The sequence below is a fragment of the Pongo abelii genome, chromosome 20 (assembly GCF_028885655.2).
Source record: "Pongo abelii isolate AG06213 chromosome 20, NHGRI_mPonAbe1-v2.0_pri, whole genome shotgun sequence".
Taxonomy (NCBI): Eukaryota; Metazoa; Chordata; class Mammalia; order Primates; family Hominidae; genus Pongo; species Pongo abelii.
Window position 1 is genome coordinate 14,131,053 of NC_072005.2, and position 26,994 is coordinate 14,158,046.

Here is a 26,994-nt window from a genome sequence, read left to right on the forward strand (position 1 = left end):
AAACCCTGGTTACAAGGACTTCAAGCCAGGACCTCATCGGCCTGCACGCTGGGGTCCGAAATTCCCTTTCCAACCCCCTGGGGGTGTGTGGGTGGGTGATCGAAGTCGAGAACACCAGCGACACTTTTTTTTTTTAAACAAAACTTTATTGGTAATAGTTTTCAAATATGTTTACAACAGCACACTGTTCAAGAGGAAGTCTCGTCCTTCGCAGCACACAGGTTGAATCGCCCCCGCACCCACCCGGGGCCCCACCCCAGGCCTGAGAACTCCTCCTGGGATGGGGAGAAGTTATGAGAGGGGGAAATACGGGGATGAATGGGGTGGCTCCCCAGCGGCTCCCCACTTTTCTATTACGAGAGAAAAAAGCACAAATGAGAAAGTGGGGGAGAGGTGATGGACAGCTGACAGCTAAGCTGGAGGAGGGGCGCCCAGGATGGGGGAGGCGGAAGCTGGTGGGTGAGTAAAACAGGCAGCCCCTCCCCAGCAGCTCTAGCCTTGAACCCCGGGCCATGGCTTGGGGGGACTTGGCCTCTTCTGTTCCCTTTTGCAGGGATGCCCTCCCCACTCAGCTGAGGGAAGGCTGGACGTTAAAATCTAGCGGAGAATAAAACTAAGGAGTTGGGAAACGCTGCTGGGAGGAAAGACTTGGGCTTGGGCTTGGGGCTCCCCCTCTGTCTTTTTGGGGGATGACTCCTCTTTGGCAGGGAGAGGGGCAGCTGCTTTTTCTGGCTTTCAAAGCCCAAGGGTGAAGACAGGTCTGTTGGGGAAGAAGAGAGCGGAGGCTTCCTAAAGGGGCCTAGACCCTCGCAGGATTGGCAGAGAGGATTCCCCGGGGAGGGGCCCAGGGGAGATTAGCAGCGGGGAGGTTCAAACCCCAGCGCCTCCCTTTCCAAAGTCAGTCTGCTTCTCTTTTAAAATGGATTTGAGGAGTGGGGGGACATGGGAGGGGTGGGAGTAGAGGAAGGAGGGAGGGAGGCACTGGTGGAACTTAAATAAGATTTTAAATTGTTTTTTTAAAAAAAATTCTAGCAAGCAGCCCACTGAACATGTCACTAAAAATCTCTCTTTCCCAGGCAGGATTACTTCGAAAGGAAGGTTGGCGCTTCGTTCATTTGCCCTTAGCAAGTGGGGCCTGTGGTTGGGTGGGATGGGGGTGTGGGTGGGGGCTGGAGTTAAGTGTGAGCCCCTCTTTCCATACCCTGTCCCTGGATACACCAGCAAGACCTGGTCTGACTGGAGTTGAGAAACTCGTTTAAAACAGGCAGAAGTGGGCTGGGTAGGCTGAGGGGCTGGGGGGCTGTGGGGAAGGAGGAAGGGAAAAGTGGGAGAGGGGGCAGGAGGGTGAAGGGGATGAAGGGGAGCAGCTGGTGTTTCTGTCCCTCCGATTATCTGGGCTTCCTGCTCCCCCTAACCCTGGAGGGTGGGGTGGGGGTGAAATTAGATGCAAGGAACTCTGGGGCCCTCTGGCTGTTCAATCCAACCCTCCCACCCCCCCCACCAAAAAAAAAGAAAAAAGAAAAAAGAAAACCCATGGGGGCACAGGCACACCCCTAAAACTCAGAAAACTCCTTGCCACACTTCTCATTGATGGAGACCCGGATTTCTTCTTCCTCATAGTCGTCAAAGTTACTCGTATCCCCAGGGCCTTTAAACTTTGGTATGAAGGGAGCTTCCACCTGGAGAGGGATCAAGAATCACCCAGACCTCAGCATTCAACATAATCATTATTACAACAATAAATGCGAATGGCCTAACATTCAAGAGATATTTACTCTGACTCGGGCCTGTGCTTACCATTAGGTTATGGATTCCTCTTAACAGCCTGAAACTCTTAATGTAGCCAACTCATCAAAGGGGAAATTACTTCCCAGAGAGAGGCATCTGCTGCACAAGGTCATGGAATGGCCAGATGACCCCAGAATCCCATTTCTAGACCCCACTGCTCTAAGCTCTCGACTCTAGGTTGCTCCTGAACCTGTGTTCTCTTTTCTATCTCTCTATTGGCTGTCTTCCCTGACTCTTGGCCTGCTCCCAAACCCTCAGCAGGCTTAAGGAGGGGAGGCCCACCTTCCTCTGGTAGATGGCAATCCAGTCAGTTGTGGCAAACCACTTGTGGTTCTTGATATCGTTGACCCCATTCTTGAGGTTCCCAAAGCGCTTGGTGAGATCTACCTGCAGGAGGTTCCGCAGCAGGTCCTTCAAGTCAGAGCTGAAGTGGGAAGGGAACCGCACCTGGAGGAAGGGGTACAAGGACAGGGTGGGAAGCTGGTCTGGAACTTGGGGAGCCCATGACGCTTCTTTCTCCATCCAACGGTCCTACTGGGTGGGGGCCTCCAAAGCAGAGTGCCTGCCAGCATCCTGTAAAACAGCTCCTTGGGCCTACCCTACAGTTTCCAATTTAGGAAGTCTGATACTGTGGCCTGAGAATCTGCATTTCTTTAAAAACTTTAAAAATTCAAGAGCTAGTTATTTTAAGAAGTTTTTGTAGAGACAGGGTCTCACTACGTTGCCCAGGCTGGTCTTGAACTCCTAGGCTCAAGCGATCCTCCTGCTTTGGCCTCCCAAAGTGCTAGGATTATAGGCGTAAGCCACCGCACCCAGTAAAAATCTGCATTTCTTTTGAAAAAAAAAAAAAAAGCCTCACTCTGTAGCCCAGGCTGGAGTGCAGTGGTGCGATCTGGGCTCACTGCAACCTCCGCCTCCTGGGTTCAAGGAATTCTCCTGTCTCAGCCTCCTGAGTAGCTGGGATTACAGGCTCACGCCAAGACACCTGGCTAATTTTTGTATTTTTAGTAGAGACGGGGTTTCACCATATTGGTCAGGCTGGTCTTGAACTCTTGACCTCAGGTGATCCACCTGCCTTGGCCTCCCAAAGTGTTCGGATTACAGGTGTGAGCCACCGTGCCTGGCCCAAGAATCTGCATTTCTAACAAATTCCCCAGCAATGGTGCTGCTGGAAAGGGGTCCCCTTTAAGAACCATTGCTCTAAGGCAAGTGCTATGATGATTTCCATTTCAGAGAAGGAGAAACTGAGGCTTGGGTTAAACAGCTCTTCCTAGGTCACATTGAGGCGTGGGATGGGGCAATTCCATCTCAGGTCTACTGGACTCTAGAACTTGCATTCTCAGCTGCTGCTGCTGCTGCTTAAGGCATCTCTGCTGGGGTCCGGAGACTTCTGAAATATTCATGCTGATGACAAACTTTTTCTCTCCTCTCTTTCTGCATAGCTAAGGTTCTTCCATTCTTTAAAGCCCAGCTCAACTCTTCTTGAAAGTTTTCCCCAAACGCTCTGAGCCCACAGCCTTGTATGCAAGTCATCACTGGAGTTGCAAGAAATGACTTCTTGTTCCTGCTGTGCCTCTTACACGCTGTGTGACCTTGGCCATGGCCCTTAACCTCTCTGGGCCTGCGCATGCCTCTCAGATGTGGGGCAGATATCCCAGGGCTGCACGAGGAAGATAATACCACTGACGGTGCGGGGGAACTAGAAAATGCTACAAAGAAGGGAGTCATGTGCATCTTCTCCTGTGGGATCTTCTGTGTTCTTTTTCTCTTTCTTTTTTTTCCCACTCTGGGACATTTTCTTTTTTCTTTTCTTTTTTGAGACGGAGTCTTGCTCTGTTGCCCAGGCTGGAGTGCAGTGGCGCAATCTCAGCTCACTGCAACCTCTGCCTCCCGGTTTCAAGTGATTCTCCTGCCTCAGACTCCTGAGTAGCTGGGATTACAGGTGTGCGCCACCACATCCGGCTAATTTTTGTATTTTTAGTAGAGATGGGGTTTCACCGTGTTCGTCAGGCTGGTCTTAAACTCCTGACCTCGTGATCCGTCCGCCTCGGCCTCCCAAAGTGCTGGGATTACAGGCATGAGCCACTGCACCCGGCCAACTCTGGGCCATTTTCTTGGCAGTTTCTTTTGGTCTGGTGGCAGATGCCTCATCTTTCCCTTTTTTTGAGACAGAGTCTTCCTCTGTCACCCAGGCTGAAGTGCAATGGCGCAATCTCGGCTCACTGCAACCTCTGTCTCCCGGGTTCAAGCAGTTCTCTGCCTCAGCCTCTGGAGTAGCTGGGATTACAGGCGCCTGCCACCACGCCCAGCTAATTTTTGTATTTTTAGTAGAGACGGTTTCACCATGTTAGCCAGGCTGGTCTTGAACTCCTGACCTCGTGATCCACCTGCCTCGGCCTCCCAAAGTGCTGGGCTTACAGGTGTGAGCCACCGCGCCTGGCCTTCATCTTTCCCTTTTAGTGATGCTATGTGTCCAGCCGGGGCACCCCACTTGCCTGAATTTTTTTAAAAGACAGGGTCTGGCTCTGTGACCCAGGCTAGACTGCAGTGATGCAATCACAGCTCACTGCAGCCTCAAACTTCTGGGCTCAAGCGATTCTCCTGCCTCAGCCTCCCGATGAGCTGGGAATACATGGGTGCATCATCACGCCCAGCTAATATTTAGGTTTTTTTGTTTTTTTGTTTTTTTTTGAGACAGAGTCTTGCCCTGTTGCCCAGGCTGGAGTACAATGGTGTGATCTTGGCTCACTGCAACCTCCGCCTCCTAGGTTCAAGTGATTCTCCTGCTTCAGCCTCCCAAGTAGCTGGGATTACAGGCGCCTACCACTACACCCAGCTAATTTTTTTTGTGTGTGTTTTTAGTAGAGACGGAGTTTCACCACGTTAGTCAGGCTGGTCTCGAACTCCTGACCTCAGGTGATCTGCCCGCCTTGGCCTCCCACAGTGCTGGGATTACAGGTGTGAGCCATGGCGCCTGGCCAGTTTTTTTTTTTTTTTTTTTTTTTAAGAGATGGGGTCTGGCTATGTTGCCCAGGCTGGTCTGGAACTCCTGGCCTCAAGCCTCCACTTCCCAAGGTGCTGGCATTACAGGTGTGAGCCATTGTACCCAGCCCCAAAGTTTCAAAGCCAGTCGGTGGCAGAGCTGGGACTGGGGCCCAGGCTGAGCCTGAGGGTGTTCCCACCACAGTGTCGTGACTCCGGGCCAACCAAAAGCTCCTGTGTAGGAGATGCTGGACCAAGTGGGGGGATGGTCGGGTCTTCCCAGCAAGGTGGTTGAGCTGAGGGCAGAGGTGGGGTCCCCAACCTCTCTCCGGCCATCAGTGCCTACGATGATTGCCTACGATGATTACCTACTCACCAAAATGTGATCTTGGCCAAGAAACATCCCTTTTCCCAGCCTGTTTCCTCACCTCTCCTACAGAGGGTGCCACCATCTCAGGGTGTGACTGATGGGGATTCTAGGGCCTGACGGATGGTGGGCACTTTGTACCTGTCATAGATGTGAGCTGAGATGGCTTCACCACCCCTCATCTGAACCCTCAGAGTTAGGCAAGTCTGGGTTTGGGAGAGGAAGCATGGGTTATAAACGCTAAGTGAGGGCACTCCTGGGTGAGGCTGTGGACAGCACCTGGGAACAGGAACCAAATACATTCATTTTCCTGCCTTGGAATTTGCGAAAACTCACACTAACTGGGACGAGGAGCGACAAGGAGGGTCGTCTGGCAGGACGGTTTGTGTTCTGTGGCCAAGAAGTTCCCGTGAGGCTCGGGATTTTGGAAGCCCGTGGGATTCTGGAACCGCGGGGTTGGGGCTGGACAGCGAGGGGGCTTGAGGTGTTGGCCTCAGTGTGGCTGGTGCGTCCAGCTTCACCACCTGGCCTAACTTAAGGAACTTCTAGATTATTCTGACAACAAGCAGGGCTCCCCAGGGAGTAGGATGGGTGAGCAGGGAAGGGTCTCTTTCTTCCAGGGCTGTGTCCCCACATCCGGACCTCACCTTCCCAGAGACGATCTTCTCATAGATCTGGATGGGCTGGTCTGCGAAGAAGGGCGGGTAGCCAGCGGCCATTTCATAGATAAGAACCCCCAGGGCCCACCAGTCCACGGCCTTGTTGTAGCCCTGGAGCAAGATGGGGGGGCACAGGGTGAGGAGGGGGCGAGAGCAGGAGAGCAGAGCCGGCCTCAGGGGAAGGGGAGGGCTGGGGAGGCTCCTACTTTGCTCAGGATAATCTCAGGGGCCAGGTACTCAGGGGTGCCACACAAGGTCCAAGTGCGGCCCTTCACGCGCTTGGCGAAACCGAAGTCTGTCACCTGTGGGCACAAGAACAGGCAGTTGGCAGGGAGGGAGGGTCCAGGCCATGGTTTCCCCAGGGATGCCCCTCGCCCGGCCTGGTGGGCACCTGAATGTAGCCCTGCTGGTCAATCAGCAGATTCTCCGGTTTCAGGTCTCTGTAGATGAGATCCAGCGAGTGCAGATACTCAAAGGTCAGGACGATCTGGGCCGCGTAGAAACGGGCATGGGGCTCGCTGATGGGGACAAATGGGGAGGTGAACGTCAGTGGCCATGCCCCAAAATGGTCCAGCAGGTGGTCCTGCAGAGCCTCCCCCGGAGGAAGACACCTCCAGTCCAGCCGTCAGAAACGCAAGGCACCTGATTCTTACATAGCCCGACATGGGAAACAGCCTGTGGGTCCATCCACAGGAGAATGGAATCACAGACTGAGCTATAGTCATACAATGGAATTCCACTCACCACCACCACCGCCAACAGGACAGCCCATGCATCCACTCAACAATGTGGCTGCATTTCAAACTGATTATGTTAAGCAAAAGAAGACACAAAAGAACATGAATGAGTCCATTTATATCACGTCCATACCCAGACAAAACAAAGGCATGGTGTTTGAAGTCAGAAAGGACAACTGCCTTTGGCGGGAGGTGACATGTCAAGAGAAGGATTCGGCCCGGTGCGGTGGCTCACCCCTGTAATCCCAGCATTTTGGGGGGTCGAGGTGGGAAGACCACTTGAGCCCAGGAGTTCGAGACCAGCCTGGGCAATACAGGCAAGACCTCACCTCTGTGTGTATGTAGATATGTGTGTGTGTGTGTGTGTGTGTATGTATATATATATATATATTTTTTTTTTTTAATTAATTTTTTTTGAGACAGAGTCTCGCTCTCTTGCCCAGGCTGGAGTGCAATGGCATAATCTCGGCTCACTGCAACCTTCGCCTCCCGGAAACAAGCGATTCTCTTGCCTCAGCCTCCTGAGTAGCTGGGATTACAGGCGTGGACCACCACGCCTGGCTAATTTTCGTATTTTTAGTAGAGACGGGGTTTCACCATGTTGGTCAGGCTGGTCTCGAACTCCTGACCTTGTGATCCACCCACGTCGGCCTCCCAAAGTGCTGGGATTACAGGCGTGAGCCACGGCACCCGGCCTCCACCTCTGTATATTATTGAAAAAAAAAAGAAAGGGATTCAAGGGAATTTTCTGAGGTGATAGAAAAGTTCCATATACTGTTTTGGGTGGAGGTTAGGTAGCTGTACACAACTGTCAAAACTTGAGGCGTGGAACATTGAAGAACTGTGCATTTTATTGTATGTAAAGTGAATCTATAGTTATCTATCTAAAATACAACTACAAGACCAGTGCGGTGGCCCATGCCTGTAATCCCAGCATTTTGAGAGGCCAAGGGGGGGCGGATCACCTGAGGTCAGGAATTTGAGACCAGCCTGGCCAACATAGTGAAACCCCATCTCTACTAAAAATACAAAAATTAGCCAGGCAAGGGGGCATGCGCCTGTAGTCCCAGCTACTTGGGAGGCTGAGACAAGAGAATCACTTGAACCCGGGAGGCAGAGGTTGCATGGAGCCGAGATCGTGCCACTCACTCCAGCCTGGACGACAAGAGCGAAACTCTGTCTCAAAAAATAAAATCAAATAAAACTACATATGTTAACTTGTAAGTTAATAAGACAAATTTATAAGTTAAAAATTTTTTTTTTCTTTCAGCAGGGTCTCTTGTTACAACCCAGTCTGGAGTGCAGCAGCGTGATCGTGGCTCATGCAGTCTTGACCTCCCAGGTTCAGGAGATCTTCCCACCTCAGCCTCCCCAGTAGCTGGGACTACAGGAATGTGCCACCACACCTAATTTTTTTTTTTTGTATTTTTTTGTAGAGATGCGGTCTTGCTATGTTAGGCTGGTCTCAAATTCCTGGGCTCTAGCAATCTGCCCACCTTGGCCTCCCAAAGTGGGATTATAGGGCATGAGCCACAGTACCCGGCCTGTATCTTAAACTTACAAATTTCTGTATATAGTTTTATTTTATGTATAAAATATATATTAAAATCTACACATATAAAACTATTGATCTATATAAAATAAAATAATAGTATAATTTTTATTTTATTTTTTTGAGACAGAGTCTCGCTCTGTCACGCAGGCTGGAGTGCAGTGGCGCGATCTCGGCTCACTGCAAGCTCCGCCTCCCAGGTTCACGCCATTCTCCTGCCTCAGCCTCCCGAGTAGCTGGGACTATAGGCGCCTGCCACCATGCCCGGCTAATTTTATTTTATTTTTTTAGTAGAGACGGTGTTTCACCATGTTAGCCAGGATGGTCTCGATCTCCTGACCTCGTGATCAGCCCGCTTCGGCCTCCCAAAGTGCTGGGATTACAGGCATGAGCCACCGCACCCGGCCAATTTTTTTTTTAAAAGAGACAAAACCCCACTATGCAGCCCAGGCTGGTCTCAAATTCTTGAGCTCAAATGATCTTCTCACCTCAGCCTCAGGAGTAGTGGGACTACAGATGCATGCCACCTTTTGGGGCTCAAAAAATGCACAAAATCAACAACTTCAATTTTTTTTTTTTTTCAAGACGGCATGTCACTTTCTCACCCAGGCTGGAGTGCAGTGGTGTGATCTTGGCTCACTGCAACCTCTGTCTCCTGGGTTCAAGTGATTCTCCTGCCTCAGCCTCCAGAGTAGCTGGGATTACAGCTCAGTTTTGTATGTTTAGTGGAGACAGGGTTTCGCCATGTTAGCCAGGCTGGTCTCGAACTCCTGACCTCAGGTGATCTGCCCACCTCAGCCTCCCAAAGTGCTAGGATCACTGGTGAGAACCACCGCGCCTGGCACTAACTTCAGTTTGGACACCTAAGTTGCCATGTTTGCTCTGTTTTGTTTTGTGGTGGTTGAAACATCACATATTCCTCAGCACAGGGGAAACAGAAACCCACAGGGTCCTGGGAGACCACCTGCATGTTGAAGTATGCTGGACTCCTCTGCATTCCCAGGGGGCTTGGTCGTGCACTGACACCTGTGGACACCCTGACAGCCTGATGTGATGCGGGGTGGCCCGCTTACCTGAACCTTCCGATCCGCCGTAGGTGTGAGAACATCTCCCCGCCGGGCACGTACTCCATGACCATGTATAAGTTTGAGTTGTCCTGTGGGAAGCAGTGGCTGGTCAAGGGCCCACTCCCTGAGACTTGGACCCTATCTGAAGGCCTTGGGGGCCTCCCCGTCTGGTGTTCAAACATTATATGATAACAGCGATCCTGGCTCCCTGTAGGAATCATGTTCTACAGGGGCGACCCTTATCCTGCTGTTAATGGGTGAAAGTGAGGGCTGGCTCAGAGGTATGTCAGGACCTGGTTAGCCTGCCTTGGCTGGAGAGAGAACTCTGTAGTACCTTGCTCTGGGAGCTTGAGTAAGGCTTTGAGGCCACAGTTTTGTCATCTGTAAAATGGGATCATGATAGGCTGCAGAATTAGTGGGGCCCAGAATAAAAAAGGTGGCCCCTGGTTAAAAGATTATTACGGAGGGCCGGGTGTGGTGGCTCATGCCTGTATAATCCCAGTACTTTGGGAGGCCAAGGTGGGTGGATCACTTGAGCCTAGGAGTTTGAGATCAGCCTGGGCAACATAGTGAGACCCTGTCTCTACAAAAATACAAAAATTAGCTGGGCATCATGGCGTGCACCTGTAGTCTCAGCTACTCAGGAGACCGAGGTGGGAGGATCGCTTGAGCCTGGGAGGCGAAGGTTGTAGTGATCTGTAATTGCACCACTGCACTCCAGCCTGGGCAACAGGGTGAGACCTTATCTTAAAAAAAACAAAACAAAACGGCCGGGCATGGTGGCTCACACCTGCAATCCCAGCACTTTGGGAGGTCGAGGCAGGCAGATCACTTGAGGTCAGGAGTTCAAGACCAGCCTGGGCAACATGGCAAAATCCTGTCTCTACTAAAAATACAAAAATAAGCTGGGCATGGTGGTGGGCACCTGCAATCCCAGCTACTCAGGAGGCTGAGGAAGGAGAATTGCTTGAACCCAGGAGGCGGAGGTTGTAGTGAGCCAAGATTGTGCCACTGCACTCCAGCCTAAGCAACAGTTAGTGAGACTCTGTCTCAACAAAAAAAAATTATTACGGATCTCAAGACAGCAGCAGCAGCAAAGCATTAAACCAGGTGTGGGGTCCCTTGGAGCACAGGCCCTTGTGCTTCTCTGGGTCAAACGTCCATGAAGCTGGCCCTGAGTGGCCTTTCCTGTTTCTCATGACCACAGCTTTGGATGGCACCCAAAACGGCTCCCAAAGGGCGCTCAAGACGAGCCTGGAACTGTCATGACAACCCCACCAGGCTGGAACTGGTATGATCCCCATTTTACCGATGAGAAAACTGAGGCTTGGGGAGATAAGTCTCTTGCCCAGGGCCACACATCAGGAAGTACTGAACTGGGAACTGAACCCCGGCTGCCTGGGGCAGAGTTTGTGCTCCTGGGTCAGGCTCTTGCCATAAACCAGGTGCTGCTTTTGAGGGATGTTACTGAGGCTGGGTGACTCGCCAAGGGTATCGAACTACAAACTGGCTGGACCAGGAACTGAACTTGGGTCTACCAGAGTCCCAGCCTGACTCCCGTCCCCTGATCTCCCTCCTCCAGGGATCTTGTTCTTCCACAAAAGAGGGCAGCCACTGATTGTCCTCAGCTCCGACCCCAGCCCTGGGGGCCAGAAGGCTGGGACCCAAGGCAGTGACCCTGCCCCTTGGCCACTGGGACCCCACCTTGAAGGAGAACTCGAGTTTGACGAGGAACGGAAAGTTGACGGCTTGCAGGATGCGCTTTTCATTCAGGGTGTGTTCTATCTGTTTCAGTTTCACCACCTGGGAAGGGAAGGAGGGGAGGGCAGAAAGGAGGGGGAGGTGAGAGGGGCCTCATTTCCCCTGATGCCTGGAACTAGGGATGCCAGAGCCAGGCCGGTTCCTTCAGCCGGAATCATTTGTGTGCCTGTGGCCTGTCTGGCCCTTAGCTGATGCTGAGGACACAGCATCAGGGAGGCTAGGGGCTGCTTGTCCTTGCACGGCACTAAGTCCAGGGCAAAGAATACATGGGTTACCCCCAGAGAGGTCAGAGCCGTGGTGGAGGGTATCTTGGGGTTGTGGAGAAGCAGCCCCCAAGAAGCCCATGTAAAGTACCTGGCATGGTCTGGGGAAGGGGGAATCAGAGAGAGCTTTCTGGAGGAAGGGGCAGCTGAACTGAAATTGAAAAGACAGGCAGGAGAAGCCCAAGGGGTGGGGGGTTTAGGAACTGCCTTACCCTTGTTTAGAACACTCCACACAGCAACCTGAACCTCAGGCTAACAGCTCCTCAGCCATCAGCTGATGCTGATGCCGTGAGCAGGCACCTGGCACCTAGTCTCTCATTGAATCAGGATAGAAGCCCTAGACGCCCATGCTGGGAGTACGCCAGTTTGGAAGACCAGACACAGAGAGGGGAGGTGACTTGCCCAAGGTCACACAGCTGGCTGATGTCAGGCTGGTGTGTAACATGTGGCCAGCCTGGTCCCTTGGTCAGCTGTCAACTGCTTTGCTCACATACCTGTGTCCTCAGAGTCTATACCTGCCCTACCCAGTTCAGTCCCCATTAGCCACAGGGGGATGCTGGGCCCTTGAAATATGGCTGGTCGGATGGGGAGCCAAATTCAAAAATTTTAAGTATCTAAAATATAAATTTAAAAACTGACACCAGCTGGGCATAGTGGCTCATGCCTGTAATCCCAGCACTTTGGGAGGCCCAGGCAGGTAAATCACTTGAGCCCAGGAGTTTGAGACTAGCCTGGGCAATGTAGCGAGACCCCATCTCTACAAACAACAACAACAACAACAAAAGCAACTAGCTGGGCATGGCACAACTATGGTCCCAGCAGCTCCAGAGGCTGAGGTGGGAGGATCATTTGAGCCTAACTGCACTTCAGCCTGGGCAACAGAGCAAGACCCTGTCTCAAAAACAAAACAACCAGGCCGGGCACGGTGGCTCACGCCTGTAATCCCAGCACTTTGAGAGGCCGAGGTGGGCGGATCACGAGGTCAGGAGATCGAGACCATCCTGGCTAACACGGTGAAACCCCGTCTCTACTAAAAATACAAAAAAATTAGCTGCGCGTGGTGGCGGGCGCCTGTAGTCCCAGTTACTTGGGAGGCTGAGGCAGGAGAATGGTGTGAACCCAGGAGGTGGAGCTAGCAGTGAGCCGAGAGTGCGCCACTGCACTCCAGCCTAGGCAGCAGAGCTCCATCTCAAAAAAAAACAAACATAAACAAAAAAAAACAACCAGCCTGGCCAAAATGGTGAAACCCTGTCTCTACTAAAAATATTTAAAAATTGGCCAGGTGCGGTGGCTCACGCCTGTAATCCCAGCACTTTGGGAGGCCGAGGCGGGCGGATTACAAGGTCAGGAGATCGAGACCATCCTGACTAACATGGTGAAACCCCGTCTCTACTAAAAATACAAAAAATTGGCCGGGCGTGGTAGCGGGCGCCTGTAGTTCCAGCTACTCGGGAGGCTGAGGCAGGAGAATGGCGTGAACCCGGAAGGCAGAGCTTGCAGTGAGCCAAGATCGTGCCACTGCACTCCAGCCTGAGCGACAGAGCAAGACTCCATCTCAAAAAAAAAAAAAAAAAAAAAAAATTAAAAAATTAGCTGGGCGTGGTAGCCGGCACCTGTAATTCCAGCTACTCAGGAGGCTGGAGCACAAGAATCGCTTGAAACCAGGAGGCAGAGTTGTAGTGAGCCGAGATCGTGCCATTGCACTCCAGCCTGGGCATCAAGAGCGAAACTCCATCTCAAAAACAAAACAAAACAAAACAAAAATTAAACTCTTGATGCAGGTACTGGTGACTTTCAGGCATGGTTGGAACAACTTGGGCATGTGAATCTGCTTTTTCAACTTCCCTGCTTTTTCTCATCTTTCCAGGAAAAATTTACCATCAGAGTTGAGACCTGTTGTAAGCATACAATGGACACTGGATTTTAAAGACACTTCAGTACAGAAAAAAAGGAAATATTTCCGAAGTCATGGAGGACTGGGAAAAAAACAAAAGGAATGTAAAATGTTTCGTTAATGATATTTTCACATTGATAATATATGGAAAGGGTAATACTGTAGCTATACTGGCTTAATTAAAACATATCATTAGGCCAGGTGCGGTGGCTCACGCCTGTAATCCCAGCACTTTGGAAGGCCGAGGCGGGCAGATCACCTGAGGTCAGGAGTTCGAGACCAACCTGACCAACATGGTGAAACCCCGTCTCTACTAAAAATACAAAAGTTAGCCGGGTGTGGTGGCAGCACCTATAATCCCAGCTACTTGGGAAGCTGAGGCAGGAGAATCACTTGAACCTGGGAGGTGGAGGTTGCAGTGAGCTGAGATCACGCCACTGCACTCCAGCCTGGGCGATAAGAGTGAGGCTCTGTCTCAAAAAAAAAAAAAAAAAAAAAAAACCCCAAACATGTCATTAAAATGAATTTCATGAATGACACCTGTTTCTTTCACTTTCTTTTTTAATTAGAAATTTTGGTTTTTTTTTAGAGATGGGGTCTGGCTGTGTTGTCCAGGCTGGAGTTGAACTCCTGGGTTCAAGTGATCCTCCTGCCTCAGCCTGTCTAGTAGCTGGGACTACAGGCGTGCGCCACCATGCTTGGCTGTTTTTACTGTTTATGATGAAGCAAACAGAAAATTCAAAATCACTTCTGTGGCTCAGGTTACATTTCTGCTAGTTACATTGCTGCTTTATAGCAGTGCCCGGTATAAAGTCGGATCACAAAAATATTTACGAGAAGAAAGTGCACGTAAACACCACTTCCCCCAAGAGTGCTCTTGTCCTCCTCCCTTTGGGCTGGTGTCTGACCCTGTGTCACAGTGCCTGGCTTTGAATCCATGGCCGGCCTGGAGAGGGAGCTTTGGGAAGGCAGCACAGGGCCCTTCTGATCCCTAGGGCTGGCACATTATGGGGGCTCGGGGGATAATGGGTGAGCCTGGCATGGTGGCTCATGCCTGTAATCCCTGTACTTTGGGAGGCTGAAGTAGGAGATCACTTGTGGCCAGGAGTTCAAGACCAGCCTGGGCAACACAGCAAGACCCCCTGTCTAAAACAAAAAACAAACAAACAAAAAAAATTAGCCAGGCATGGTAGTGTGAGCTTGTAGTCCCAGCTACTCGAGAGGATCTCTTGAGCTCAGGAGTTTGAGGCTACAGTGAGCTATGATCACATCACTGCACTCCTGCTTGGGCAACAGAGCAGGATCCTGCGCCCCGCAAAAAAACTAAGCGGCCAGGCACCGTGGCTCACGCCTGCAATCCCAGCACTTTGGGAGGCTGAGGCAGATGTATCACCTGAGGTCAGGAATTCGAAACCATCCTGGCCAAGATGGCGAAAACCCATCTCTACTAAAAATACAAAAATTAGCTGGGTGTGGTGGTGGGCGCCTGTAATCCCAGCTACTCGGGATGCTGAGGCAGGAGAATCGCTTGAACTAGGGAGGTGGAGGTTGCAGTGAGCCAAGATCACGCCACTATACTCCAGCCTGAGCGACAGAGCGAGACTCTGAATCAAAAAAAAGCAAGTGAGTGAACGGGTGGATAGGGCACTCCAAGGAGTGGGCACAGTCCAGGCAAAGGCCTGACAGGCAGGCCCTGAGCGAGGACGGGCCACCTCACCTTCTGTTTGTCGAGGATCTTCATGGCATAGTGGTTCCCGGTCTCCTTGTGTTTCACCAGCATCACCCGCCCGAAGGAGCCCGTGCCGAGGGTCTTGATTCGTTCAAACTGATCCAAGTGGGCTGTGTTCTGTGGGCAGAGGGGTCGGCAGGCTCAGGGTACGCCCTCCCCGTGGCCTGCTTGGCTAAGGTCTGGGGCATCCCCTCTGCCACCGGCAGAGGGGGCCCTGGGGAGCACGTGGGGTCAGCGGGGTGAGGACAGGGGGCGGAAAATCAAGATGGCAGAGGGCACATTCCTTAAGGCGGGTGGCAGGGGCCAGATCCGGCCCTGGCCTGGGGCCTGGAAGCTGCTGGCAGCTGTGCTGGGGGCAGGGGTGGGCCGTTGGGAGGGGTGGTGGGATGGGGGTGCCTGGCATTGGGCAGTCAGGTGTCTCCACACAGGACCCCCCATGGGCACCTAGGGATCAAATGGGGAGGGTCTGAAGCCTTCTACGGGGTTTCTGAAATTCTAGCTGTGTTGCTGGGACACAGCTAGGGGGCTGGGGGTCACCAGCTCACCCCTCCCTGGGCTCTGCACCCGGCAGCCTTACCTGAGCGGGACTTTCCCATTTTTTAAGAAAATCTTCTTTGGCTTTGGCTAAGAATTCTTTCACTGAAAGGGAGAGAGGGGAGAGTTAGACAGAGACCCCCGTCTCACCAGGGTGGGTTCAGGTGATTTCTGGGGAGATACTTGGTGGAAAGTGGGGTGCAGTTCCAACCCAGAGCCTGACCTTTTTCTGGTGCCTCTGGAGGCCCTGGCTGGGCCGTGGCCTGGGCCTCCCCTGCTACAGAGAGGTGGGATCCAGCTGCCACTCCATCCAAAGTGGGGTACAGAGCGTCTCAGGGGTCACTCCCAGGGGAACAGAGGGAGGCACCCAGGCAGGCCAGCCCACCCCCACTCGCCCCAGTTCTGACCGACATTCCACGGCCAGGGCCGACGCCAGCCGAGGTATTTATAGCCTTGGGATTTGGCTGTTCCTCTGGTCCCTTCTCTGGGAAGGCCGGGCCTGGGACGGAGGCCTCAGGGGCTCGGGTAGCAGGCGCCCTTGGGGGGCTCAGCTGTCACCTTGGCCCCCAGCTGGCCCTGTTCCTCTCCATGACAATCGCAAAGGCATTGCTCCAGAGCTGGTTCAAGGGAAGTCTCGCCCTATGCCCACTCCTCGGCCCCACGGCATCCCAAGGCGAACATCACCGCCTGGCTAATGTTGAAACTTCCCCGGCAGACCCTGTGCCGGCTGCTGTCTACACTGTCTCATCTGACTCGCTCGGCAACCTGCCTTGTATCCATTGTCTCCACTTAACAACCCAGGAAACAGACTTGAAAACAGTCATTCTCATCTCTGCTGAGACACAGCCCAGCAAAGTGGCTAAGGGCCAGGACGTGGGGACAAGATCCAGTTCACAGCCCAGCCTGGTCTCTGACGAACTTTGTGACTTTGGGTAACTGATCTCACCTCTCTAGGCCTCAGTTTTCCTCATCTGTAAAGTGGGGTGGTTTTGAGGAATGAATGAGTTCATCTTGACAAAGGGAGTTGAACAGTGGCCCGTGTGATGGTAGTGCCAGATAAATGTCAGCTATTATTATTTTTTATCTATTTATTTATTTATTTTTTGAGACGGAGTCTCCCTCTGTCGCCCAGGCTGGAGTGCAGTGGCACAATCTCCGCTCACTGCAAGCTCCACCTCCCGGGCTCACGCCATTCTCCTGCCTCAGCCTCCTGAGTAGCTGGGACTACAAGCGTCTGCCACCACGCCCGGAGAATTTTTTGTATTTTTTTTTAGTGCAGACGGGCTTTCACCATGTTAGCCAGGATGGTCTCGATCTCCTGACCTCATGATCCACCCGCCTCGGCCTCCCAAAGTGCTGGGATTACAGGCATGAGCCACCGTGCCCGGCCAATTTATTTATTTTTTAAATTATTATTATTATTTTTTTTGAGATGGAGTCCCGCTTTGTTGCCCAGGCTGGAGTGCAGTGGCACAATCTCCGCTCACTGCAAGCTCCACCTCCCGGGCTCACGCCATTCTCCTGCCTCAGCCTCCTGAGTAGCTGGGACTACAAGCGTCTGCCACCACGCCCGGAGAATTTTTTGTATTTTTTTTTAGTGCAGATGGGCTTTCACCATGTTAGCCAGGATGGTCTCGATCTCCTGACCTCATGATCCACCCGCCTCGGCCTCCCAAAGTGCTGGGATTACAGGCATGAGCCACCGTGCCCGGCCAATTTATTTATTTTTTAAATTATTATTTTTTTTTTTTTTGAGATGGAGTCCCGCTTTGTTGCCCAGGCTGGAGTGCAGTGGCACAATCTCAGCTCACTGCAACCTCCGCCTCCCAGGTTCAGATGATTCTCCTGCCTCAGCCTCCCAAGTAGCTGGGATTACAGGCACCTGCCACCACACCCAGCTAATTTTGGTATGTTTAGTAGAGACAGGGTTTCGCCATGTTGGCCAGGCTGGTCTCGAACTCCTGACCTCAGGTGATCTGCCCGCCTTGGCCTCCCAAAGTGCTGGGATTACAGGCATGAGCCACCACACCCGGCCTATTATTTTCTAAATTGAGGTACAAAATATGGGGAGAGAGGCTGGGTGCGGTGGCTGACGTCTGTAATCTCAGCACTCTGGGAGGCCAAAGTGGGTGGATCACAAGGTCAGGAGTTCGAGACCAGCCTGGCCAACATGGCGAAACCCCATCTCTACTAAAAATAAAAAAATTAGGCCAGGCACGGTGGGTCACGCCTGTAATCCCAGCACTTTGGGAGGCCGAGGCGGGTAGATCACTTGAAGTCAGGAGTTCAAGACCAGTGTGGTCAACATGGTAAAACCCCATTTCTACTAAAAGTACAAAATATTAGCCGAGCATGGTGGCAGGAGAATCGCTTTGACCCGGGAGGCAGAGGTTGCAGTGAGCTGAGATCATGCCATTGCACTCCAGCCTAGGCGACAGAGCGAGACTCTGTCTCCAAAACAAAACAAAAAAATTAGCCAGGCGTGGTGGTGTGTGCCTGTAATCCTAGCTACCTGGGAGGCTGAGGCAGGAGAATTGCTTGAACCTGGGAGACTGAGGTTGCAGTGAGCCGAGATTGTGCCACTGCACTCCAGCCTGGGCGACAGAGCAAGACTTGTCTAAGAAAAAAAAAAAAAGATAAAATAAAATAAAATATGGGGAGAGACTGGGCATGGTGGCTCACGTCCATAATCCCAGCACTTTTGGGAGGCCGAGGCGGGAAGATCACTTGAGGTCAGGAGTTTGAAATCAGCCTGGCCAACATGGTGAAACCCCGTCTCTACTAAAAATACAAAAATTAGCTAGGCACGGTGGCGCATGCCTGTAATCCCAGTGATTTGGGAGGCTGGGGCAGGAAAATCTCTTGAACCTGGGAGGCAGAGGTGACAGTGAGCTGAGATCATGCCACTGCACTCCAGCCTAGGCAACAGAGTGAGACTCTGTCTCAAAAAAAAAAAAAAACAAAAAAACATATATATATAGGGAGAGCTGGGAACGGTGGCTCATGCCTGTAATCCCAGTGCTTTGGAAGGCCGAGGTTGGAGGATCGCTTGAGGCCTGGAATTAGAGACCAGCCTGGGCAACATAGCAAGACCCAATCTCTACAAAAAATGAAACAATTAAAAAATTAGCTGAGTATAGTGGTCCATGCCCGCAGTTTCACCTACGCAGGAGGCTGAGGCAGGAAGATCGCTTAAAGCCCAGGAGATTGAGGTTGCAGTGAGCTATGATTGCACCACTACACTCCAGCCTGAGCAAGAGTGAGACTCTGTCTCAAAAAAATAATAATACTCTGGGAGGCCGAGTGGGGGGGATTGCTTGAATACAGGAGTTTGAGACCAGCCTGGACAACATCAAAACCCTCTACAAAAAATAAAAACATTAGCCAGGTGTGGTGGTGTGTACCTGTGGTTCCCAGCTACTCAGGAGGCAGAGGTGGGAGGACTGTTCAAGCCGGGGACATAGAGGCTGCAGTGAGCCGTGACTGAGCCATTCTACTGCAGGCTGGGTGACAGAGTGAGGCCCTGTCTCAAAAAAAAAAGTAATAATAAAAAAACCCCAAAAACAAATATAGGAGATACATTGAGTGCTCAAATCTTAAATGCGCAGCCTGACAAATTCTTGCATTATGGACTTGTCCTTTTAACCACCACCTAGGGCTACAAGGGACCAGCCCCTTGCTGAGTATTTTCTATGCTTCGTTCTCACCCTGTGGGGTGGGAGCTGCTGTTATTCCCACTGTACAGACGAGAAGACTGATCAGGTCTGAGGTCACTTGCCTGCCCCCACATCCCATGAGATTAACTACTTCACTGCCGACTCAGCCATTGGTTTCAGCGCTGAGTCCAGTGCACCAGGGTGGCCAATGTAGACAGAGCTGCCTTCAACCCCCTGATGTTCCTGGGTTTGCTGCCACCCTGAGGGGCCCTGTACATTTGCCCTTTGGCATTGCTGGTTGTCTGCCTGCCAGTAATCCCACGTGGCCTTGTGGGGAGCCACCCCCACTACCTGTCTCCAGAGCTCTCCCTCAGCATTCAGAGAGAAGAGCCCTCATGGGGCTAGAAAGTGGTAGATGGTGGCCGGGTGCGGTGGCTCACGCCTGTAATCCCAGCACTTTGGGAGGCCGGGACAGGCGGATCACTTGAGGTCGGGAGTTTGAGACCAGACTGACCAACATGGAGAAACCCTGTCTCCACTAAAAATACAAAATTAGCTGGGCGTGGTGGCACATGCCTGTAATCCCAGCTATTCAGGAGGCTGAGGCAGGAGACTTGCTTGAACCTGGGAGGCAGAGGTTGCAGTGAGCCGAGATCGCGCCATTGCACTCCAGCCTGGACAACAAGAGCCAAACTCCGTCTCAAAAAAAAAAAAAAAAGAAAGTAGTAGATGGTGGATGGAGAGAGACCGTGGCCAAGAAGGCCCCACAATGAACGATCAGGCGGAGAGGGGACAGGCAATGAGTGGCCAGGAGTCCTAGATGGGTGCCTGGCTGGGCCACCAACTAGCCCAGGGGCCTGAGCCTGGGGGTCACACCAAATTCAACGCTTTCACTAGCAGAACCTTTGTTTGTGTGTTTTGTTTTGTTTTGAGATGGGGTCTTGCTATGTTGCCCAGGCTGGTCTCCAACTTCTGGCCTCAATGGATTCCCCCACCTTAGCCTCCCAAAGTGCTGGGATTACAGGTGTGAGCCACTATGCCTGGCTTCAGTAATAGAACCTTTGTGACAGAAAACATCTTCCTTGGAAACCTCCAAATAATCCACACAGAATTCAGCAGTGGGTGGGGAGGGTGGAGGGTGCCCTCTTGGGATTCTACCTTCACCCACACAAGAAGGCAGAGAGGTGCCAGGCTTGAAGGGAATCCAAAAGGTCTGGTCTGTTTTCCCTTTGCTCTTAGCAAAAAGGAAAGAATTGCTGAATCCTGCACCTCCCCGACTTGCTGAGCTCCCAGCCTCTGGCTGTCCGCTGGTGCCCCACGGAGTAGCTCCACAGGGTGCCTTGCTGTTAGCATGGCCCTTCTCTGGCCTCTCAAAGGACCAGAGCGCCCAGGCTCTGTCCCCTCTGGTGCCACTAGCCCTGTTAGCTTGTCAGATTTGGGGATGGGGCACGGGGGAGGCCAGTGCCAGGAGGAGCAGGCAGAGAGAGGGATGATGGTAGGGGAGGGGCAGGTAACCTCAATCAAGAGGCCCCACACTCACCTCTGCTTCCTGTCTCTTCCAGCAAAGGGTAGAATAAAGGGTGGGGGGGATGGGGTGATCTGGGGGCCTTCTGCCCACTGGCCAGGGAGGCTCAGGGTGCTGGCTGTGGCTTAGGCCCCCAGAAGGTGTGGTGCAGGTAGCCCAGGAAACGTACAGCCAGGTGGGCCCAGAGAAGCAGCTGCAGCCACAGCTGGAAGGTGGTCTCCGAGTCCCCACCCTGGCTGCTGCCTGATCCCAGATCCATCCCTGGCCCCCCTGGGCTCTCCCTGGAATCTTCCTTTTGCTGAGAAACCAGGAAAACGCAGAGCCTCTAAGTCAGCTTCCTTGGGATGGCCTCAGGGGACAAGGGAGGAGGAGCTGGTTGCCACAGAAGCTTTTAAAGGTACCTGCTCCAAGCTGGCCAAGGTTTGCAGAGGGCTTCCTTGGGATGGCCTCAGGGGACCAGGGAGGAGGAGCTGGTTGCCACAGAAGCTTTTAAAGGTGCCTGCTCCAAGCTGGCCAAGGTTTGCAGAGGGCTTCCTTGGCAGCAGGCGATGGGAAGATTCTCCCGAGGGTGTCCCTCTGGCTGGCCTGCGTGCCCCGGGGCGGGGCGATAAAACTAACTTCCCTTTCCAGGGACTTCACTGCTCACGGGACGCCAGGCCCTGCCTTCCTCAGTGGGCACTGGACTGTGCAGAGGACAGCGCCTGATGTGCCCAGAGCAGTGCCCACTGGGCAGAGGGGAAAGAGTTAAGGTTCAGGATCAGGCAACAGCCAGACACTCTCTGGGGGCTAAAGAGGCCCCAGAGCTCCCTTAGCTGAAAGAACAGCTGGAGAGAAAGGCTTGGGGCGGGGGGTTACAAGAGCCACCCTGCCTCCTCCCCTGAACTCCCTTTCAATGTGGAACCCCCAAATCCTGCTATCCTGAGAGAGAAAATGGGTACATCTGGCTCTTTGTTTTGCTCCTATGCGGGGGTGGAGAGGGGAAAGGCATCCCGGGATGTCCTTGGCCTCTCTCAAACCTTGCCCTGTGCTTGGATCTACTCTCGGCCATGAAAGCCCAAACCGGAAACGAGCGGCTAAACCCAGGGGTGGGGGAGGGGGAGGCAGCCTTTACCATCTTCCTTCTTCTTTCCAGATCCCAAAAGAAGCAGAGGGTCAGTGGCAGCCTCTTTGAGTGTGCCCAGCACTCAGGACCCCTGCTAGCAACAGGAAGTGGCAGAGGATAGTAACCCAGCCAGCTGCTGGCCTGTACAGCCTGCTGCCCTGCCCACATCTCCCACACGGGGGGTGCCAGCTCTCACTCTGGTCCAGATTCCATTTGGGCTCTTAGAGAAAACTCCTTGACACCCCTTGAAAAGCCAGGGCCACAGCAGAAGGCAGAAATCTAGAAACTCGCCCTGGGAATGGGGAATTGCAACAGCAGAATATCAATTTGGGCAAGGGGCTTGGGGTCTCTCTCGGAAGGAGCCCAGCCTCAGAACCCCCTTCCTCCAGACAACAATCTCAGACCTTCTGCCCTTTTGAAATCTGGCTGTCCTGGGAATTCTGGGGCAGGAATGCCCAGCCTGGGCTGGGCCCCCTATTCGAGGCTGGCTGATTCCTCCAGTGGAGCCTAGATTCCCTGCTCTGGGCTTACCTGAATGACACAACCCTGAGCTGGACCCCAACACTGGGCTGGAACGACCCCCATTCTGAGCTGGACCCCAACACTGGGATGGCTCATCCTACAGTCTGAGCTGAACCCCAACACTGGGATGGACCACTCCACCACCCCCCTCTGAGCTGGCCCCCCTGCTGGGTGGACCAACCTCCCTTGTCTGAACTGGGCCACCGATCCCCTCTGCTCTTCCCCAGGCCGCACAGGCCGGGGCTGTACAGGAGGAGTTTCCAGGGCCAGCCAGGGGTTCACATCCTCCTCCTCTTCGTCTGTGCCCCAGACCCTGCTGCAGCCCCTCCCTGACTTGAGGGGCAGTGTGTGCCTGGGAAGTTGCTATAGCAACAGGGCTCAGCCTCACCATCGCTGGAGTTGGAAGCCATCACTCAGTCTTCTTCTCAGGGCACCGGCACTACGGTGGCTGGGAAGGCTCATGAGACCTGCCGCGTCTGTTCGGCTGTCCATCCCCAGAACCCTGCCTGCAGGGGGAGCTAGGGAGCCGTGGGGTGGGAGCAGGAACAGAAACCCAACCCAGAGGCCACTGGGTGTGGAGGAGGGACAGATAGGGCCCTCTAAGTTTCTGTAGACGCGGTTGCGCTAAGGGGAGGGCTGCCTTGATAAGACCTCTTGGGCATCCATACAACTGCCAAGGCACAGAAGGTGTTTGGCCGTCTTAGGCATCCATAGGATGTTACACGGCACTAGTTCTTCCTATCTAGGGTCTTTTTGGGGGGTGCTTTTCTCTCTTTGCCAGGATCTGCTTGTGTCCTGGGGATGGGGGGCTCCCTTTTACTAGCTCTGCCCCTTCCCCTGTAGGCCAGCTCCCAGGGGTATCTTCAGCCAGTGCCAGCCACGATCTGAGCCCCACTTGGCTGTCTGACCTGGGCGCCTGCCCCCTGGGGCCGCTGCTCCCTCTCCGTTCTTCCAACTTGGCCAGAGCCTGGGGCTTAGTCTTTTTTCTTGGCCCTCTCAGCTCTCCCAATGGCTTTGCCATCTTTGGGTGTAGATTCCCCCAACTCCACGCCAGGGTTCATTCTGGATCCCTGGCCTCTTTGGAGGAGGCGGACTCTGTCCTGCCCTGGCACAGAGATGGTACCACAGGGGACTGCAGGATGCTTAACTGGTGCCTCCCAAGGCCTGGGCATTTTTCTGACCCCAGTCGGGCCGGTGTCTGGCAGATGAAATCCAGGTGCCCCCTGCAGGCTGGCCTGGCTACTGCCCCCGCCCCTGCCCCACCCTTATAAGAGGTCAAATTTTGTCTAACTCCATCCTCTCAGAATCAGAGCGCCTCAAAGCAAAGAGGGACTTCCTTCCTCATCTTATTTCCTTCTCTGGGAGCCTCTGGGAGGAAGTACAGCTTCGGGCGTTTCTCAACGTGTGACATGGTCCCATTGGCAGAACATGACATGATTTTCGGGATGTTTCATTTATCTAGTTACACTGTATTTAATGTGTATCAGAGAAAATATAATTGGCATGGCAATCCCATGATTTCATTTATATTATTGTTTAGAATGAGCTCCAAGTTTACATCTGAACACAAGTGAGTAAAATTTTTATTATTTTAAATTAAGAAAATATGATAGAGTAAAAATCTGGGAGGCTGCTGAAAAATGTCAAAGTCGGGAAATTCTGGGGTCCAAGAAGTTTGCTGGTAGATGGATCTGGATGTGAATCCTGCCTCTGTGACATCATCTATGTCATGGATGTCATTACTACCAGAGGGATCCTTTGGAAAATTTGGATAACAGCCAGTTATGAAAGTCACCAGAGTAGATATATCTATCCGCCTGGCCATTTAGCCTGTGGCACAGCCTAGATGCCCAATAAATAGTAGCTCTATTTTACCATGATCATTCATTCCTGGGTGTCTGACCTGTGCTCTGAGAGAATCAGTGGTTCCTTCCAGAGCCTCTGATCTTTTTCTTGGGATCCTTTTTCTTGTGTGGCTTTCCACCCCCCACCACATGTGTCTGATAGCCTTGAAGGTTTTCCAGGACTGTCATCTCCCCAACTTTCAACTGAGCCACCGCAATACATAGCTGCCTGCCTCTACCTTCCACCTCCCAGCTGGCCTCACCTGCTGGGGGCCTGACTCCTCCCCCCCCCCCCCCCCCCCCCCGCCAAGTCCCCTCCAAGCTCATGCCCAGACCTTTTTTGGACACTACCCACCTGCTCCTCTGTCATCAGGCACTCAGCTACAGGCACTTCCCTCCCCAGCCCCCGCCCATTGGTGACATGTCAGGCCTCTTCATGATTGCTCTGTGACTCTGAGTTTTGCTATTTGAATCCGTATGGGAATAAAGTTCCCTGGCTTTCATACCTTTCTGGGAGGGGGCATACAGGAAACTCAGATGCTGGGGTTTAAGACCAAAAACTGGCCTCCTTTTCGACTAATAGTTCCAAATATTTCTGGGTAAATGGACAGGGGATCCCAGCCGCCTTCCAGCTTTCAGACTGGAGTGACAACAATTTAAGAGCTGTAAAAATTGGGAATGGGGTTCAAGACCATTTCTGATGGTATTTCCAGATAGAGAATCTCTTTCTCTGGCTGGCTGGAAAAGGCCAACATAATGTGTGGGCAACTGGGTGAAACAGGTCTCTCTCTGGCTGAGCCCTGGGAATGATCAGAATCACTAGACGTCAAAGCAAATCACTAGACGTCACCCATTACTCTCTTTGACTGCCTCCTCCTCCCCAGTGCTCTTTCTGACCATCTCAATTAAAACCGAATGAACCTCGCTAAACCCAGACACTTTTCATCCCAAGCCAGGAGCGGTGGAAGAAGCCCCAGGGACTGGGTGAATGACGGAGCCTCAGTTGTGAAACGACCATTTATTGAGGGGCCCTCCATGGAGCCTAGAGCTCACTGCAAGGCAGGAAATGCGAGAGGGCTCTGCTACCACCCCCTTACCCCAACGCAGGAAAGAGAACGCAATGAATCCCAACAAGACCAGCTCAAACTTGGCTTTGGAAGCACTGAAGCAATTCTCTACGTTCATAAACAGTCTGCTACCCCAGCCAGGGACAGACGCTTGCTTGGAGGACGGAGCACAAGCAGAGAAGCAGAATGACAGAGTGACAGGATGAGAGACACAGAGGGACCCAGAAAGATCCTGTCCCCCATGCCAAGTGACACAGAAGAAAAAAACAATGCTGGAGGTGGCTCTGGGAAATGCTCAGGGGGCAGGATGTGTTTGGAAGAGGGGGCTGTGCTAAGGTGAAGAGGGGAAGGGCAGGAGAAAGATGGCGGGGGCTGGAGGGGGGAGGGGTGTGGTCAGCAAGTGGCCAAGGTCCCTGCGCGGTGGAGGCAGACAGACCCCATCGCATTCCCAAACTGGTAGAAACCTGGGTCGAGGTCAGGCAGAGGATCCCATAGGTGAGAGAGGTGAGTGAGGAAGTGGGGGAATTAGAATCTGGGGAAAGGGGCCAGGAAAGGAGGGGGTAGGCTGGTGACAGGGGCCCATGTGGGGCCCCAGCGGTCATACGTGCCATGGTTGGCAGTGACAGCTGGGGGGGAGCAGGGTCTTTGCAGTGTGGGGCGGCCCTAGGGGAAGGGGACCCCTACAGGGGGTACTCTGCGGGCCCGCGGGCCCCAGCCTTGGACAGGCCGGGGCAAGGGGCGCTGGGGGGTAGGCAGAGAGGAATGGGGGGCCCCGTAGGGGGAGGGGCCAGGCGATGATGGACAAGGCCAGGGCTGGCAGCGCAGGGCCAGGATCAGGGTCACGGCCCGGGCACTCACCGCTCTCCTGCTCGCTGCCCTTCTTGGCGGCGGCGGCGTTGCCCATCGCGGCGGCGGCGGCCGGGGCCGGTCCCGGAGCTGCGGCGCGGCGGGTGCTGGCTGCGGCCGGCAGCCCCGGAGCGCGCTGGGCGGCGGCGGCGGCGGCCCTCGGGCTGGCTGCGCTAGCTGCGGCGCCGCGACCCCCGCCCAGCCCCTGCTTCCCGCGTCTCTCCGCGCCCGCCCGCCCGGGAACCTCAGCCCAAGATCTCTGCTGCTGTCCGTGACGCCCCCGCAGCCCGCCGCTCATTGGCCTAGGCCGCCCTGACTGACGGCTCAGCGCTGCCGTCCATTGGCCCTCCCGCGACCTTCCCGCGCCACTATAGGCTCTCAGCCTAGGGACTCGCACTGCGGACTCTCGGCCATTCACGCGCTCGCGAGGCCGCAGCTGGGCGGGCAGACGCGACCGATTGGCCGAGACGCTGGACTGGGCCCAGGGTCCGCCCCGCGAAGCCGCCGATTGGCGGAGGTGCCCTGTCCGCCAAGCCCCCAGCAGAACGCTCAGTGTCAATCCGGGGGTGAGAGGGCGGGGCGGAGGCGCAGTCTGCGGGCCCGGGCCGGCGGGGCGGGGCGGGGCGGCGGAGGCTGGCTGGCGGCCGCGCAGCGCTCCGAGGCTCAGGAGGCGGCCCCGGCCGGCCCCGCGCGCGCCGCAGTCCCCCGCCCCCACTCAGTGCGGCAGCGGCTGTCGGCCAGCCGGGGTTGGTGCCGCGGCCTGCCCGGCGCAGCCGCTGTCCACCTGCCAGCGGGGGAGGGGCGCGGCCGGCGCGCGGGTCAGAGGTCGCCCGGCCGCCGCCGGCGTCATTCATAAGGCCTGGCGCTGGGCAGCCGTGGCCAGGCCTGCTTGGGGGCCAGGCCGCGGGGCCTCCTGGGTTTTCCCAGCCGCAGTCAGGAGGATGCCGGGCCCGGCGCAAGGGGTGGCTGGGAAGGGGCGCTCAGTGTCCACCCCTTTGATGGGCCCTAGCCCTGGGCTCCTGCCAGTAGTAAGAGCTGGCACCCACTTAACGCTCCTTCGCACCACACTCCCATCGCGTAGGTGCTACCATCATCACTC

General features: G+C 53.9%; 2 protein-coding genes across 3 annotated transcripts; both read right to left on the reverse strand.

Annotated features, from left to right (window-relative positions):
- Positions 1-124: 124 nt before the first annotated feature.
- PRKACA (protein kinase cAMP-activated catalytic subunit alpha) lies at positions 125-26,169 on the reverse strand. Of its 2 annotated transcripts, none has more exons than XM_024237044.3 (10): positions 25,908-26,169; positions 15,377-15,438; positions 14,788-14,916; positions 10,857-10,955; positions 9,159-9,241; positions 6,188-6,314; positions 6,003-6,098; positions 5,785-5,907; positions 2,071-2,235; positions 125-1,679 (listed from the first exon to the last, which is right to left on the reverse strand). In XM_024237044.3, exons 1-10 carry the CDS (start codon positions 25,951-25,953, stop codon positions 1,554-1,556), a joined length of 1,056 nt encoding a protein of 351 aa, XP_024092812.1. In that variant the 5' UTR covers positions 25,954-26,169; the 3' UTR covers positions 125-1,553. The 2 variants fall into 2 exon arrangements, with proteins under 2 accessions (XP_024092812.1, XP_054394663.1); XM_054538688.2 differs by lacking the exon at positions 25,908-26,169 and adding an exon at positions 22,527-22,621.
- On the reverse strand, positions 17,619-22,520 carry SMIM46 (small integral membrane protein 46). Its single transcript, XM_054538689.2, has one exon. It carries the CDS (start codon positions 20,771-20,773, stop codon positions 20,621-20,623), a length of 153 nt encoding a protein of 50 aa, XP_054394664.1. The 5' UTR covers positions 20,774-22,520; the 3' UTR covers positions 17,619-20,620.
- Positions 26,170-26,994: the final 825 nt, after the last annotated feature.